This window comes from Ptychodera flava, chromosome 8, assembly GCF_041260155.1.
Source record: "Ptychodera flava strain L36383 chromosome 8, AS_Pfla_20210202, whole genome shotgun sequence".
Classification (NCBI taxonomy): domain Eukaryota; kingdom Metazoa; phylum Hemichordata; class Enteropneusta; family Ptychoderidae; genus Ptychodera; species Ptychodera flava.
Window position 1 is genome coordinate 44,763,931 of NC_091935.1, and position 15,618 is coordinate 44,779,548.

Consider the following 15,618-nt stretch of genomic DNA (forward strand, 5'->3'; position numbering starts at 1 on the left):
GAATATATTGAAACGATAGTTAATGATAGCATCTCCAGAGAATTCACAATTACTGAGTTGCTTGCATTTACTGAGTATGAATTGATGCTGTCATTCAACAACCGAGATGAACAAAGTCCGTGGAGTTCAGTGTACAAAGCAAGAACTGCCAAGGATGGTACGTAAATGATATATCAAAATATCAAATAATTTTCTTTGTATGGTTTAACATTTCAATTGAATTACTGTAACAGCTGAGACCTAAGGTGACTTTTATCCTGTACATCAAATTATAAAAGAAAATCTTGGACGATAATTTTATTACCGCCACATTAGAATCTCCCAGATAAAAGCACATACAAGGTGGTGTGCCTTTAAAAAAGAAATTTACTGTTTAGGCTGCGTTCACAAAAAACGATTTAACAATTTAATGTCATCCAATTGTTCTAATGTTACCAATAATTAAACAAAATCTAGAACGATTTTGTCACATTTCATGACTTTCATCTAGAAAAAATCTAAACATGTATGATACTCATTTATGAGATTCTGTGGAAACCCCAACAAGGGGGCCTAGTAACAGGGCAGAAGCTGCAATTGTTGATAGTGTTTTTCAAGATATAAAATACAGTTTCTGGCTGTCTCCCTACAGTATGCAGGTACTGATTGATTTATAATTTTCAATTGAAGATTATAAATCAATCAGTACCTGCATAGCACTACCATCTTAACCTATTGCATCCTTTACTTGTATCTTGTTCTCGTAGAGTACAGGTTATAGGTTTTGCTTTACATGATGAAGATGCTGGGCTCGACCCCGGTAGTGGTTTTGGTTATTATATAAAAACATATAGCATTACTGATAAAAAACCACTATATCTCCCTTAATGAACTTTTCCTTTCACGTGGGTATAAGGATGGCTGAAGAAGATGTAGAGATATTTAGGGTACTTCAATAAGAGGGGATGGAGTGAAAATTTTGATCCTTTTTGTCAATCATTTCCCCCAAAGTTTTTAAGCCCTTATACCTAACTGTTATCCAAATATAATTCATCGCCTCTTTTAGAACGTAACCTTTGACCCATTTCCGTAAGTATAAATATTTTTAACGTCATCCCTTTTGGCATGCCACTTAACAATGTTGAGTCAAATATGGAGACAATAATGGAAATATCTTGAAAATAACTTTATTTAAAACTTTACTTATAAAAATTAGTTACCTTGCGGTATTTTGATACCTCTTCCGCATGGCACTCCAGGACCAGAAAAACCAATGACTGTGGAAGTCATGGATACCAAAGATACAGAAATTAAATTGACATGGACAGAACCTTTCCCTATCGTTGGAGAAGTCATACAATATGGAGTAAGTGATATAATTATTCCATGGTGAACGTTGTCTGTACAGAATTAAACATATAGAGTAATAAAGAGTTTCACAGCAATTACCCTATCAGTTTTCCGAAAATCGAAACTGTATTTGTTTCCTATAGTGGTAACACGGGGATGGTTAACATTTTGAATTTACGAAAGTATGCTCGCTTACACGTGCTTAAATAAGTAGCAAAGCTTTCTTCATTTCTCCAGATAATATCAAATTTATGAAAATGGCTTTCAACTATTTCTCTGGATCTTTTCTGCGAAATGAAATGGCAAGATTTAAAATTATTATATTTGTTTAAAACACACTATTACCCTTTCCAGGTGTATTAATGCTAGTAAAGATATTGATGACTTTGTATCTTTGGCACATTTTTGAAAAGCTTTATTTTGTAATGTCATAGATATCGTACAAGTCAATTGACTCTGTCTTCAAGAACACAGAACTGCAGTTCGTATCATTTTTTGTCCATGGTAATGTAACTATTTACACGTTGGAAGATTTGAGTCCTGGCACCATTTATGAAATTATGGTTAATGCAAGTACACGGAAAGGTTTCGGAGAAGCTACAGCTTTATTAGCTGCCACTTCAGGTAAAAATTTGAATGTCTATAGTATACCTTAGAAAATCCTTATGAGCCTTTTCATCATTCCCTGAATATGCAATAATAGGAAAACATGATAGTTATGGAATAACTGAAGATACATTTTACTTATTACTGAATGCACATTAAATATTCTATTAAAAGTAAACATGACAATTAAATTATAGTGATTCATCCAACGCTTACTCCTAGCAATATAGCGTATTTTAATGGGTTTGTAGACTATTCAAGGAAAAATAATTTGTATCGATTTTTTTCAATCCAGAATCGATTGATTACAGAAATAGGGGTGACCAATTTTCCAGCTGTGGCTTGTATCGATCTCGTTACGTGACTAAAGAGGCTCAAAGTTCATTTATATGTCTTGAACAGGATTTAAATTATTGCTTTGTTCAGTACAGCTTACTTTCCGCTCTTATTGTAATGCCATTTTTTCGGCATTGAAAATAAACTTGAGTCGCTCTCGCATTGTGATCATGACTATGACATTGAATTCCTCTGTAGACAGAATGTTCACACTATAATTTTGTCAATATGAAGAAAATCAAAATAATATTCTAAAATTGTAACACTAAGTGGGTTTACATAATTCTCAAGCTCTACATTTTATTTGATTTGATTGCATTACAGTTGATATTTCATCAACACTTTCCATGACAGAAGACATCAAGAACGATATGCACCACTACGGATCAATCACACTAGTGTCACTCCCTATTCCCTCGGAGGATGTAAACATTTCGAAAGAACCCTCTTTGATGTACGTTCATTTTATCATCAAATAACATAAACGGGATGTGCTGCTGTCTTGACAATATGTCCCGGTATGCTAGATATTTAATAGGATGACATACGTGTACACATAACTTTCTCGAATTGCTGAGATGATAGCAGTGATAAAGTTTCGTCTTTCTGAAGTGCTTAGACTTAGAAGCTACTGACTGACTAGTTGTCAAACCATTTATATTTAACTGCATCAATGCTTAATATGCATTTTACATGACTTAGCATTAAGGCCGATGGCTTATAGTACTGAATAAATATGATGATGAAATGACAAATGCAGTGGTTGAATTGAAAACAACTGAAAATTATTATAACGACCATTGATAGTTTTCGATGACATAAACATTGCCCGTGTAAATAATAAGTTTGAAGTCAGTTGCATACTTTTCGTTGACATGAAAGTAATCAAACACTGATCATAATACTGAAATCTAGTAAACTATGAAGAATTTATTAGGCAAGACCTCATTTTAAGCACATCCACTCCAATTCCAGATATTACGTCATATTGATTGAATATGATCAGAGTTCAAAGAGGAGAAGAAAACGTTACACTGGCACTTCAGGACTTGGAGCGTACAATGAAACGGGTCCTCCTTACTACATTACAGCATTGCTACCTCTCTATGGTCTCCCACAAAAGTTTATCATCGGTGATGGTGGCATTTATGGTGGTTACACCAATGTTCCATTGACGCTTGGAAGGCAATATAGTGTCTACTACGGCCTGAAAAGTGAAATAAACGGCGTAAGTATTTTGGTCATGCGAACTTTTTGAAAACAATAATCTATCCCCGGTCCATAATGGACGAAAGCAAACTTTGGTTGAGTCCATTATTGGCCGGGGGCCCGGGGGTACACTAGTGCTTTTATTTTACAGTTTTGGCAATGCCAGTAAATGTGTAGGGCCTAAATGAAGAAAACGAATAAAAAAGAAAATTTAAACTGAGTTTGAAGTCAGTGAACATTGTCCGGTATAATCGGCACTGAATCTGTATATTGTATACATTTCCACACACTACAGCACACTGCACTGTACACGCACATTAGTACGAAATGAGCAGTACATCCATGGATCGGTTTAAAAATAAAGACAATGTATTTTCGAAGGAAAAGAAAAGTATTAACATCCTTACTGTCTATATTGACCTGGAAGCATCAACTTTCAATATCATATCATTCTAACAGCTGAAACATGTGAAATGCCAGGCAAACAAAAAAGATAGAATTTTTACGAGCATCGACATCAACGCTGTTGACTAACATACTGATGAGAGTTTGTCGGGAACTTGTCGAAACGATGATTCACAACAGTTCATCAGAAATAGGTAGCCGAGACGTTAGATCAACGGAGAGTCCATGGTCATCATGATTGTATGCCGTAGCTGACTTTGGACTTAGTCATTTCCGGAGTCATTTCCGTACACGCTACCGGGAAGGTTGATGGCACTGGCTTGTGTATGGCTGGTTCGAGTAGCTTTTCACGCCTGTCTCGTTTATATGGCTACTGACGTACATTAAGTCAAACCCAGCATCATCTAGGAGTTTGCAAGCCGTGGCTCTGATAGATTTTCGATAGTACGAAGCCTTTGAAGAAAATCTTCATCATGGCCCCAGAGTAATCTTTGTACGAACGCGATTCTTTGGGATTGAATGGAGACTTTCGTCCCTGGAATAATGTTATATTGGTAGGATGGATTAAGCTGACAAATTTTCAAATGATGCCAGTGAATAACAGTCTGTGTTTGTGGCATACATTCGTTCGTGACGTGACAAGTGTAGTCGTCTGCATCACCGGCGTGGTTTTTCACTTTCGTTGAATGTAAGCTTGTATTTGACATATCGTTGCCCGATGTCGTTCCTTTCGATCACTAACGATGATTTCGTCAAACTTCTCAGACCTTCACGGCCTCTTCTTCAAAGTGTAGCATTAAATAAACCAGACATTTCGTTGTAGACAAATGTTGTGAGCAATTGAGAACACAGGCGACATCGACAGAGTTTTCAGGTCACCACAGCTAATAGGCGCTTTGTGCGTTGTCGGGTCTTTGCCATCTTTTTCATGGTCTTGACCACACCAGGAAATGCATATATTGCTGCTTGAAACTCCCTGTCGTGCGTGATATTTATTTTTCATTGATATGGGGGACCTGTAATATTGCGATGAATCGATACTCGCAAACCAGACAAGAAGAATTTGCCGTAAAATTCACCGTCTTGTTTCAGAGCTGACGCATAGAATTCTCAGCGAGTTGATCGATTGGGAGGTCTTCAAAATTCAACAAATGTAGGCCTAGTACTTGTAATCAAGCCATTCTACAGCAAAAAAAACCAGTGAAACCAAATAAAATCACCTTAAATTGAACATTTTTGTTTCGTTTTAGTTTTGCTTTATTTCTGCTGAATATGCTACGCTACTTAACTTGTTGTGAACAGCTGATCAATTTGCAGCTCTCAGCTTGAGTAAAAATCTGTTTTTGACGTTCCACACCAGAATTTCAATATACTGTTATGATATAATAGCAATAAATCACACCCAGCGACGGTATACCACGAGATTTTGACCAGTTCACTTCATATATGCACTCGCTATTGCTGGTGCATATATGTCGTGAACTGGTCAAAATCTCGTGGTATACCGTCGCTGGGTGTGCTTTGTTGCTTAAATAATGGATGTTGTATTAAAGTTGATGGGAGTGACTTTTTGAAACTTTTTTCAAACGATTAACCTGAATTTATGGCATGGGCGTAACAAACGCAATATATTTTTTTACCATATTTTCTCCCCTATGGTTAATTGGATTAAGATCCAGAGAACCTGAACAAAATGTAATATTTTATTTGACCGTGCTTTGTAGCTTATCTCACCTCATTAACTTCTGCACAATATCTTCATTGCCCCTCAGGCTACAACAGTCCACTGTGTCAGTGGAACGGTAATCCCTTCCGTTTGGACTTAGAACTAAGTCCAGTTTGAGATGTTTGAGGATGCTGCTATTTTTTTTTATGATTCTCTTGTAGGAACCATTCTATTATTTCGATGAACAGCCTTCAATAGTTTTTACAGGTTAGCAACTTCAAGTTTTTCTTTAGTATTGAGCGTCTTCCTTGTATGACCTTATGTAGGTGTCAACACTTTTGAAAGTCAAATCGTATGTAATACATATGAAACAAGTCATTTTTCTCACAATATTGCCACCGTCAGGTGGTGAAAATTAAGGTTATATCGCTTGATAAGAAGGAAGTATTATTCAGTATTGATCAATTCTTGTTACCCAGTGTGTAATATCAGTAACAGTTTCGCTTGTCAAAAAACAGCTACATTGAAAAGTCTTACAGCAATTTTCAATGGGCAAGTAAACTGGTACACGACTGAAACTTAAATTCGATTTTTTTTCTCTTGGTTTACAGCTGTTGTCAAGGGAAACGTGTGCCACTCTTGGTCTACCGTGACTATCATTGTAAGCGTCATTGCCTTAGTATTGATACTCTGCCTGATAACTGTCCTGGTTTACACTATCAGACGGTGAGTGTCAAACATTATTTACTTATGGTGTGTTTTATAGAATTCTAATTATCGAGTCTATTTCACGTAGGTTCGTATGATATTGAATATTGAACCTGTAAATTGTAAATTGTAAACTGCGCAATTTGTGAAATTCTTAATTCAACAGGCAAAACCCACGAAAAAGAAGGAACGAACATGAAGAAGTTAGACTCGGCAAAACGAACACCAAACCACCGAGAAAGGATAACAAAGGTATTACTCTGCAGAAATTGAGTATGCTAATCAGCAATATATTTCCCTCTCTTCTGTTGGTTAATTCATTTCTTTCTTGTGGCATTTAAGGTTACTTTAAGTTGAAAGTCATTGTGGTATTGAAAAATGTTCACATAAATGACAATGCGCTTTGTTACAGAAGAAAAACAAGATAAGCCAAAGGAGGGGTTTCCTGATGGTAACTATCAGTATGCATATGAAAACGTGTCAACTCAACAGTCTACAGATCTGACAACTACGCCTAGATATCAGAATAGGCAAAATGACAATGAGGAAAGACTGTACACTGGTCTCGTTAAGGAACTGGTAAGCCTTTAGTGTATACTACATATTAATGCCATATCAGCCAAAACACTGGACATACAGTTGATGCGTTGAGGAAATAATTGTCATCCCACTGTGAGTTAGCAACGTGAAGAAGAATATTGTATATTCTGTGAGGTTTTACACACCATTACTGGCACAGTACTTCATATATATATAAGTTGATATTGTGCACATATATAGTTTCATTAATGTGTCATTTAAGTCTTTACTTGCGTTGTTTAATAACATTCTCTGCCATTTAAGTCGGTAAGTAAAGTTTTATTGATCGAAACAGGTGATGAGGTTTAAGTGTCACCGAAATAAACTATTCTTGATTTCATTACAGCAAAGTGAGTCAGAGTATACGTCACTGATCATTACTGCAAGGAACATTGACACCAAACACTGAAGCAGTTTCTAGCATCCAGAATTTCTATTAAGCTTTACATAATTTTACCATAATACTTCCCAGCCTTCGTATGGAAATCAGAAACATGCCTTTTTAATCAAGCAGGTTATAGCATTTGAGCTCACACCACACGGTAATGTCCGAGCGACGAGGTGGGCACAAAAGCCCATCCAGCTAAACTGAACTTCAAAACGCGTTTTTAGTTAACAGTAAAATATGTTTTAGTCTTTAGAAAACATTAAAGTAGTGAAACAAGCGTTATTACGCTAACGCTTGTTTCACTACTTTACTTTACCATTATGACATAGTCACTGTCATATTTTAAATTATATCATTCACATAAGCCTCTCTCATCAAGTCTAACATCTAACGATCATGGTTATGTTTCTTTTAATGTTTTTGCAATGTGTACCCAGTTCACCGAAAAAATTTAGATTCTATAGTTTTAATATAATCATGCTATCCAAATATTCCTTATATATAAGCTTGTTATTTCTTTATCGCTGATGGATATAACAGTCCATGGAGCTTACGGAATGAGATCTGACAATCTTACGAGCGAATGTGCTAGGTCGCCGTAAATTATTTGTGCTTTTACGCTTGTACGGTACGTACCCGTAGGTAACTCAATAGACATCACCTCCTGTGTTAATAAGTATGGATATATTGGTGAAATGCAGAGTACAATGCACATTCGTTTATCATGGTAGGCCTTTTGATCCATTATCATTTCATTATGAAAAAGTATTTACATGTTCTGTTTTGCGGGGGTTTTTTTGTAATGAATCGATTACTTGTCACTTTTCCATAATGTGATTCTAAAGACTTATATTATTAACCTAATCCTCGGAGAATGTCACTTCGACTTCTTGGCAATGCCGCACCAGATTTTTGCATAAACATCGGCTGTATGCAGTCTTAACATAAGTTTTGGAGATTGTAAACATTGGTCATGCAAAGCTTTGAACATTGACTGTCATGGATAAATTCTGAATTTTGAATGTTGATTAGAGTCAAGCGTTGATATAGCTGTTGTACTTTCAAGCACTCAAGCAGTAGATGAAGAGAAAAAAGTGAAGGCAATGGTAGTATTATTTCACATATCAATTGAAAGTGGGTTTGCCATTTCACTGGTACAGCAACTTTTGCTTTTACAATGCTCATAAAAGTTTAGTGAAATATAGAAAAATTGTCTTCATGTTCTACAAGGTCAAAGCTCACGTCACAAACACCAAGAAAGTTTCACATTTTATGTTTTATGCACTGTATTGTGTTTTCGAAAAGTCTGGTAATGTGGAAGAAGCTATCTAGTCATTGAACACATTAACTCATTTAACACTTTGAGTGGTGTTATTTTCCCTCAAAATTTAGTGCGACATTTTACCAAATTTTATGATCTTGATGATTTTGGACCAAATGGACATTAGTTTTCATCAGTTGTACTTTTTGATCAAAAGTTTGGGAAAAATCAGCAAAACAAATATCTGGGTTACATTTGAAAAAGGTGACAAAATTGACTTTGGCAGTGAAAGGGTTAAGGCTGTTTGAATTCAAGTTATAGCCTTAGTTAAGGAGGAATATGGAAGATTCTAGTCATAGAATACTAATATCTTCAATTAATCAATCAATCAATCCTTTTATAAAGCGCCTGTATCCTATAAATCAATAGTTCAAAGGCGCTGGACAGAATTAAGCGAAAGCTTTAGTGAATAAGTAAGTTTTCAGGTTGTTTCTGAAGCTGGTGGCTGATGGCTTCTGTCTAATTTCAAGAGGACGTTTATTCCACAGTCTAGGCGCGGCGTGCGAAAATGATCGTCCACCGTAAGCGTCAAGATTGTAGCTTGGTTCCTTCAAAAGACATTTAGCAGATGAACAGAGAATCCATGTACATTGCTTTTCCTGGATGAGGTCGGTTATGTAGGTTGGCGCCAATCCGTTGAGTGCTTTATAGGTAGTATAGAGAACTTTGAATTGTATCCTTGACTGCACTGGTAACCAATGAAGCTTCTTGAGAATAGGTGTAATGTGAAATGTAATCTTGATTTGTTATACTTGTTATTGAAGGTTTTCACAACCTTGATCTACAATGTCTTTCACTGTACGTGATACTATTAAGCTTTGTTTTCATTGATATTATTAATTAATCACCACCCTTAAACAAGAGTGTTTCAATAACCAAGTTAAGTTGTTTCGTTTTTTCTGACTGTGACTCCTCCACACGCTGTAGAATTCATGAATCACTCATACTCACTATCACACTTTACACACTAATGACTTGATGTATTTCGATTTAAAAGATCAACATGATGAGAATAGTACCACCATATTCCAACAAATTCAATCATCTTGTGTATTGTTTCAAGAGGGATATGTATTTTTCCTTTCAATAAATCCAAAGCAACAGATTGAAATTGTTCCATTTTATTCTGTGAACGAATGCCTAATCATGACAATCTAAATATAGTTTGTTTCAACAGAACAAGAACTTTCAATTGATAAAAATAAACACAACAAACAATTAGCAAAAAGTTAAAGCTACTGACTCAGTCTATAAGATATGCTACACCCAGAGAAAAAATTGAAAATTGCTTTTAGGTATAGTGTCTTTATGAAAAATTGGTAAACAGTCGTTAAGTTTTATGGAGTTGTTTATGTTGCCTAATTGGACAACAATGTTTATGTACTTATGAATAAAATTGACTTCCACACGTAAGTTGTCAGTGTCCATTCACTGTGACGAAATTACATTTTCCTCTTGTAAGAAGATGACATATGAGGTATGGGCTTTGAGCTAATTATATGCAGTAGCCATGTTAACAAAATCAACATCTATAAATGCATAATTTTAGAGCATGAAAGGAGAACAAATGCAATGCACCTTTTGTGAGAAGACAGATTTTCAAGTTCAAGGAAATTGCAGGGAAATGATATTTATATTTCCAGTGTGATTTCCTATTGTCAAGAATTGATACAATCATGAATAATCTTCTAATTTGGATAATGTGGTCGTAAATTTGAGATGAGAAATTGTGGTTTTCCCAATGCAACAATATCCTCAAGATATATTTGTGATTGCAATAAAATATTCCACATTTAGAATTTGAGGTTTTGGTTTAATAACACCACTTATCAAACCCCATACATTACATCATTGAATGGAATGCCTTGCTGTTAACCAGAAAGGGACACAATTTTTACATAAAAAGCTCTTAGATAAGACTTTTGTCCGAGATAAGTATTTTTGACCATCATTTGTTACAATGTTAGCTAGCAAGTAAAGGCATTAATAACAGTTAACGCAGGCCCAGTGGTAATCAGCCCTCTTTAGAGACCGCTCAGTGGCTGGTAAATTATTGAGAATGAGTGTAGAGGGCACACAAATTCTCTCTCTGTATACCACACTGGCAATGCCAGGCACCTTTGGGCAAACGCACAATGCCAAATTTAAATATAGCTTCCGTTTATATAACTAGTGAATGATGATAAATAACTAGTAACAATGCCCCGTAATGAGAACTATCTGAAGTTTCGAGCAGGCGAAGGTGTTTGAGGTAAAGCTCAATATCCTTGTAAACTGGTGATGTGAAAAATGAAGACAGTTGTTCAGCAAACAATAACATACAAGTCATGGTGTCAAATGGAGATTGGCATTATCTTCTGTGATAATCGAAGATGCTTCATAAAAATAACAATAAAAGAGGAATACATTTACATGATTTTGTTAAGTGTGACCTTTTGTTCTAGAAAGAAAAAATCTGGCCGTCAGTCCGTTAGTTGTGCTATGACAAAAACCAGAGACCAACGCTCTGTTACTTATAAAGCGGTCTGTATGAAGAAGGGAATGTGATGTTGCCATGACAACACCTCGGCACCAACGCTCCATTAGTTGTTATGCACGATCCGTATGATGGGCAGACCATGGTGTCTTCATGATAATCATTATGTTAGTTTAAGCATCACTATAGGAAAAAATTGCGAGACTATAGTGAGAAATATAAATTTTACTGTAACCCAAACGGGATTCGAACCCCCACACACTCACGGCAACATCGCCTAGCTGCTAGGCCTCACACAAAACCAGTCAGCCACTGCTTCCAACCCAAAAGAGTTGGTCACAGTAACCGACTTAGATGTTACAATTCTGTGCGCGACCGAACAACACGGTATGCGTGGAGCAGACGACACACAGACACAGTACACACATATATAGTAATCGGAAAAGCACGAAGCTTTTTACTGAGCTATCAGACAGACTCGGGGACAAGTAAATATCCACCAGCAGAACTGTCCACTCAGGTTAAAGAAATATAAATTTTACTATAACCCAAACGGGATTCGAACCCCCACACACTCACGGCAACATCGCCTAGCTGCTAGGCCTCACACAAAACCAATCGGCCACTGCTTCCAACCCAAAAGAGTTGGTCACAGTAACCGACTTAGGGGTGGACCATTTGATATCCTGGGGGGGGGGCTTGGAAGATTTGGGGAAAAAAAAAGATGCCAGGTGGAGTTGCTCGGAAAAAAAAATCTGGCTTTAAGTGGCTGATGGAAAAAAAATTATGGACCATTGCGACTCGGAAAAAAAAAATCTTGGCAATTGTTCGATGCACACTGCAGCATCAATAAAAATCAAGCAGTAGCTCTGGAGTTTTATAAAGCATAAACCATTTCAAGCTTGAGGAACAATAACTGAATATGAACAATTGTACAGTATACATGACCTTCTGATTAGAGGAAGTATGCTGAAATTGAAATTGCTCACCAGTGTTTTCCAGAAATGTGTAAATCTGAATGTAAGGATTTTGTCAAAATACCACAAGAAGAGAGACAGCCTGCAAACATTTTACTATTATCGTTTGCGTATAGAAAACTCATAACAATGAAAAAATGCGTAGAGACTCATCCAATGCGTAATATTATTACGCATTGGATCGACTCTCTACACATTTTTTCATTGTTATGAGTTTTCTATATACGCATGTTTTATTCGTAAATGCGAACACTGTTATAGTGAATTATCTTACCAATGTTTTTCTTAACAAAAGCGAATGTGTTTTGATTAGAATTGAATGATTTTGATGGTTTTGGGGAAACTACTATGTGGTAATGAAGAATGGGAAATGGGCAATGAAATGAGCAGACAGCAGGTGATTTAAGATTAAATGTTACATCTTCACTGCAAATAAAACCATAAGTGTGTCATAAATAATACAAACAAAACAAATCATGTTTGTTTGTATTGTTGTATGTGAGCCACGTCTAAGACACACTACAAAAGTACTGTTTCAGTCAGTAAATGTCACCTCAGATGCCACCAGAGAAAACCATTTCCACTCCAAAATTTCATTTTTCGCCTTGCGAGAGGGGGGACACCCCCCTCTCGCGCTCTCCCCCCCTCGTTCGCTACGCTCACTCGCCACTCAGTCGCTTCGCTCCCTCGCAGTCCACCCGTCTACTTTCTTAAATTACCCGGCTACTTTCAATGTAAGGACAACACTGACAAGTAAATGCCATAAATGTACATGATTTTACAAATATGTTTTTGTAAAGTGAATCAAAAATGTACATGTTTTTACATAACTTCATTTACTTTCTTGAATGGGAAAAAAAATAATGGCTCTCCACCAATCTTCCAAGCCCCCCCAGGATATCAAATGGTCCACCCCTTAGATGTTACAATTCTGTGCGCGACCGAACAACACGGTATGCGTGGAGCAGACGACACACAGACACAGTACACACATATATAGTAATCGGAAAAGCACGAAGCTTTTTACTGAGCTATCAGACAGACTCGGGGACAAGTAAATATCCACCAGCAGAACTGTCCACTCAGGTTAAAGAAATATAAATTTTACTATAACCCAAACGGAATTCGAACCCCCACACACTCACGGCAACATCGCCTAGCTGCTAGGCCTCACACAAAACCAGTCGGCCACTGCTTCCAACCCAAAAGCGTTGGTCACAGTAACCGACTTAGATGTTACAATTCTGTGCGCGACCGAACAACACGGTATGCGTGGAGCAGACGACACACAGACACAGTACACACACACAGTACACACATATATAGTAATCGGAAAAGCACGAAGCTTTTTACTGAGCTATCAGACAGACTCGGGGACAAGTAAATATCCACCAGCAGAACTGTCCACTCAGGTTAAAGAAATATAAATTTTACTATATAAAATCGATAAAGTGACGATAAAGTGACGCTTTCTCGCAATTGGTGAGGATCTCTTGTCATTCTCACTTCTAACAGTGAGAATTTTTGAATTCTCACTGCTGAGCAATGAGAAATGCACTCCTTGGTGAGATATCAGATTCTCACCAATGAGAATGGAAATTCTCTCCAAGCACTGTGAGAACGGAAATTTTCACAGTGAGAATGTATTATACTCATCATTCACTGGTGAGAATCAACCTGACTATCTGTTCACTAGTGAGAATTAACCAGACTCATTGTTCACTGGTGAGAATTAACCAGACCGATTCACACAACTGAACAAGAAATCTGGCTGATTCTTACCAATGACTGGTGAATCCGGTTGATTCTCACCTGTGTCTAATTTCTCACTGCTCACCATTGAGAGTTGTTTAATTCTCACTGGTGAGCAGTGAGGATAACGAGATTCTTACCAATTGCGAGAGAGTGACATTGCGAGAAAGTGTCACTTTCTCGCTCCAGTCTAAGATTTTTTGCTTAAGTGCATGAGATTTTTGAGATGGATTTATTGCGGTGTTACCATGACGACTACTCCGCTAGTTACAGTACTTGATTCAGTGTGAAGAAAGGATGGCCGTTCAACCATGCCGAACCCGGTGACAGTAATTTGATCACCCTAATCCACTGACTTGTTCTGACTCTTCAAGTCTTGAGATCCAACTTCAACAATGCGATATAAAAGTACGATAGTGCCTATGCATATGTCTAGGCAAATGGTCATGTGACTTATCAACACTAGACTGAGTTCATAGTTTATAGTTAAGCAACAGACTCTTTTCGTGTCAGCATTCAGCATTCATTGCTGGATAATGTACATCCCGTTGACTATTCACATTCTCAGCTCGATAAAAGATTACCGTTTTGTCAATGAAATCATCTATCGTGTCTACCCCATGATATTTTGTGACGAGATGAGAACCATTTTGTCCCTCATAAGGTTACTGTGTAGTCATGCGCACATGTAGTGCTTTATTTCAATGCAAGGCCACAGCCCATCGCACAACAGAGAAATACAAAGTCTTGAAAAATCCATGTGATGGTACGTAACTTCAGGTACACTGTAAATACTTCATTTTCACACAGGCCAAAAAAATCGTTTAGGGATGGACCATTAGATCTTGGGAGGGGGGTGGTCAAAAACAGAAAAAAAAAATTTTCAGAGCAGAAAGTTAGGAAAAAAAAATCTTCAAACTAGTTTGCAAAATAAAAAAAAATAAATAAGAAGACAAAGGTGTAAAAAAAAATCTGCAAAAGTCTTTAAAATTTTGAATTTTTTTTAGATTTTACCGACAGAAAGCAACTTTCTGTATTTTTAGTAGATCCTCCCGGCACATTTTTAATTTTAATTTATACATTTAGAGTGACTGTATCCCTTGTACTGGAAGTTGTGATTATCTTATCTTTTCAGGACTTTTGTATTCTGATCACTTGAAAATTATGAAATTATAGAGCCTGTTTTCTACTTGTTTCCTGCGTACAAACCGAGCAGGTACACTAGGTAAAACATTGAAACTATGGTATGGTTGTCAAGACAGAAAGTTGTATTTGCCTTTTAAGATCAAGGTAAACAGATGCAGGCCACATCAGTTTCATTTTTTTCACAGCATTTTATTGCAATGATGAATGCAAGAATGGGTGACTAAGTAGAAACACATCAATAATGATAAAAGAACATATCAAGTCATTATGTATTATTTTGCTTTTAAAAAGGCATTTTCAATTCTTTCTTCTCAAAAAACAGCCTCAAAAAACAACAGCTACACATGTTTTAACATTCAACAATACACTACGTAGAATGCCATCTATCCAACAAATCCCAACACAAAAACACACAAAAGGGTTGAACTTTGAAAGTTTCTCGATAGCAAATACTGAATAAATCTGCATGAATAATCGTTTTTGTGTAGCAAATTTCAAAGAAATTGGACAAGCCCTTTCAGAGAATACAGATTTTTTGACCATGGATGGCATAAATTGCCTTAAAAAGACAAATATTGAAATTTCAACACATCTATACACATCCAATCAATTTGGACATGCTGCTACAGAGAAATAGATGTTTTGATTAAAAAAGGGCAACAATTGCTCTAAAAACACAAATATGCAAATTTCACTATATTATTTAGCTTATTTTAGCTT

The 15,618-nt window shown here is 36.5% G+C and overlaps 1 protein-coding gene and 1 long non-coding RNA gene across 2 annotated transcripts in view; both read left to right on the top strand.

Moving 5' to 3' along the window:
* The first annotated feature begins 18 nt into the window (after window positions 1-18).
* LOC139137991 (uncharacterized) lies at window positions 19-1,947 on the top strand. The gene is made up of 3 exons (XR_011553529.1): window positions 19-157; window positions 1,239-1,345; window positions 1,764-1,947. It is a non-coding gene; the product is annotated as an uncharacterized lncRNA (long non-coding RNA).
* Window positions 1,948-2,601: 654 nt separating this feature from the next.
* The window catches only part of LOC139139452 (uncharacterized), a 34,614-nt gene continuing 21,597 nt past the window's right edge, over window positions 2,602-15,618 (top strand). Inside the window, exons 1-6 of the mRNA XM_070708367.1 lie at window positions 2,602-2,725; window positions 3,247-3,499; window positions 5,773-5,818; window positions 6,163-6,277; window positions 6,426-6,511; window positions 6,672-6,838. Of these exons, the coding sequence (XP_070564468.1) occupies window positions 2,619-2,725; window positions 3,247-3,499; window positions 5,773-5,818; window positions 6,163-6,277; window positions 6,426-6,511; window positions 6,672-6,838 (774 nt within the window). The 5' untranslated portion in view covers window positions 2,602-2,618. The remainder of the gene's footprint in view (window positions 2,726-3,246; window positions 3,500-5,772; window positions 5,819-6,162; window positions 6,278-6,425; window positions 6,512-6,671; window positions 6,839-15,618) is intronic.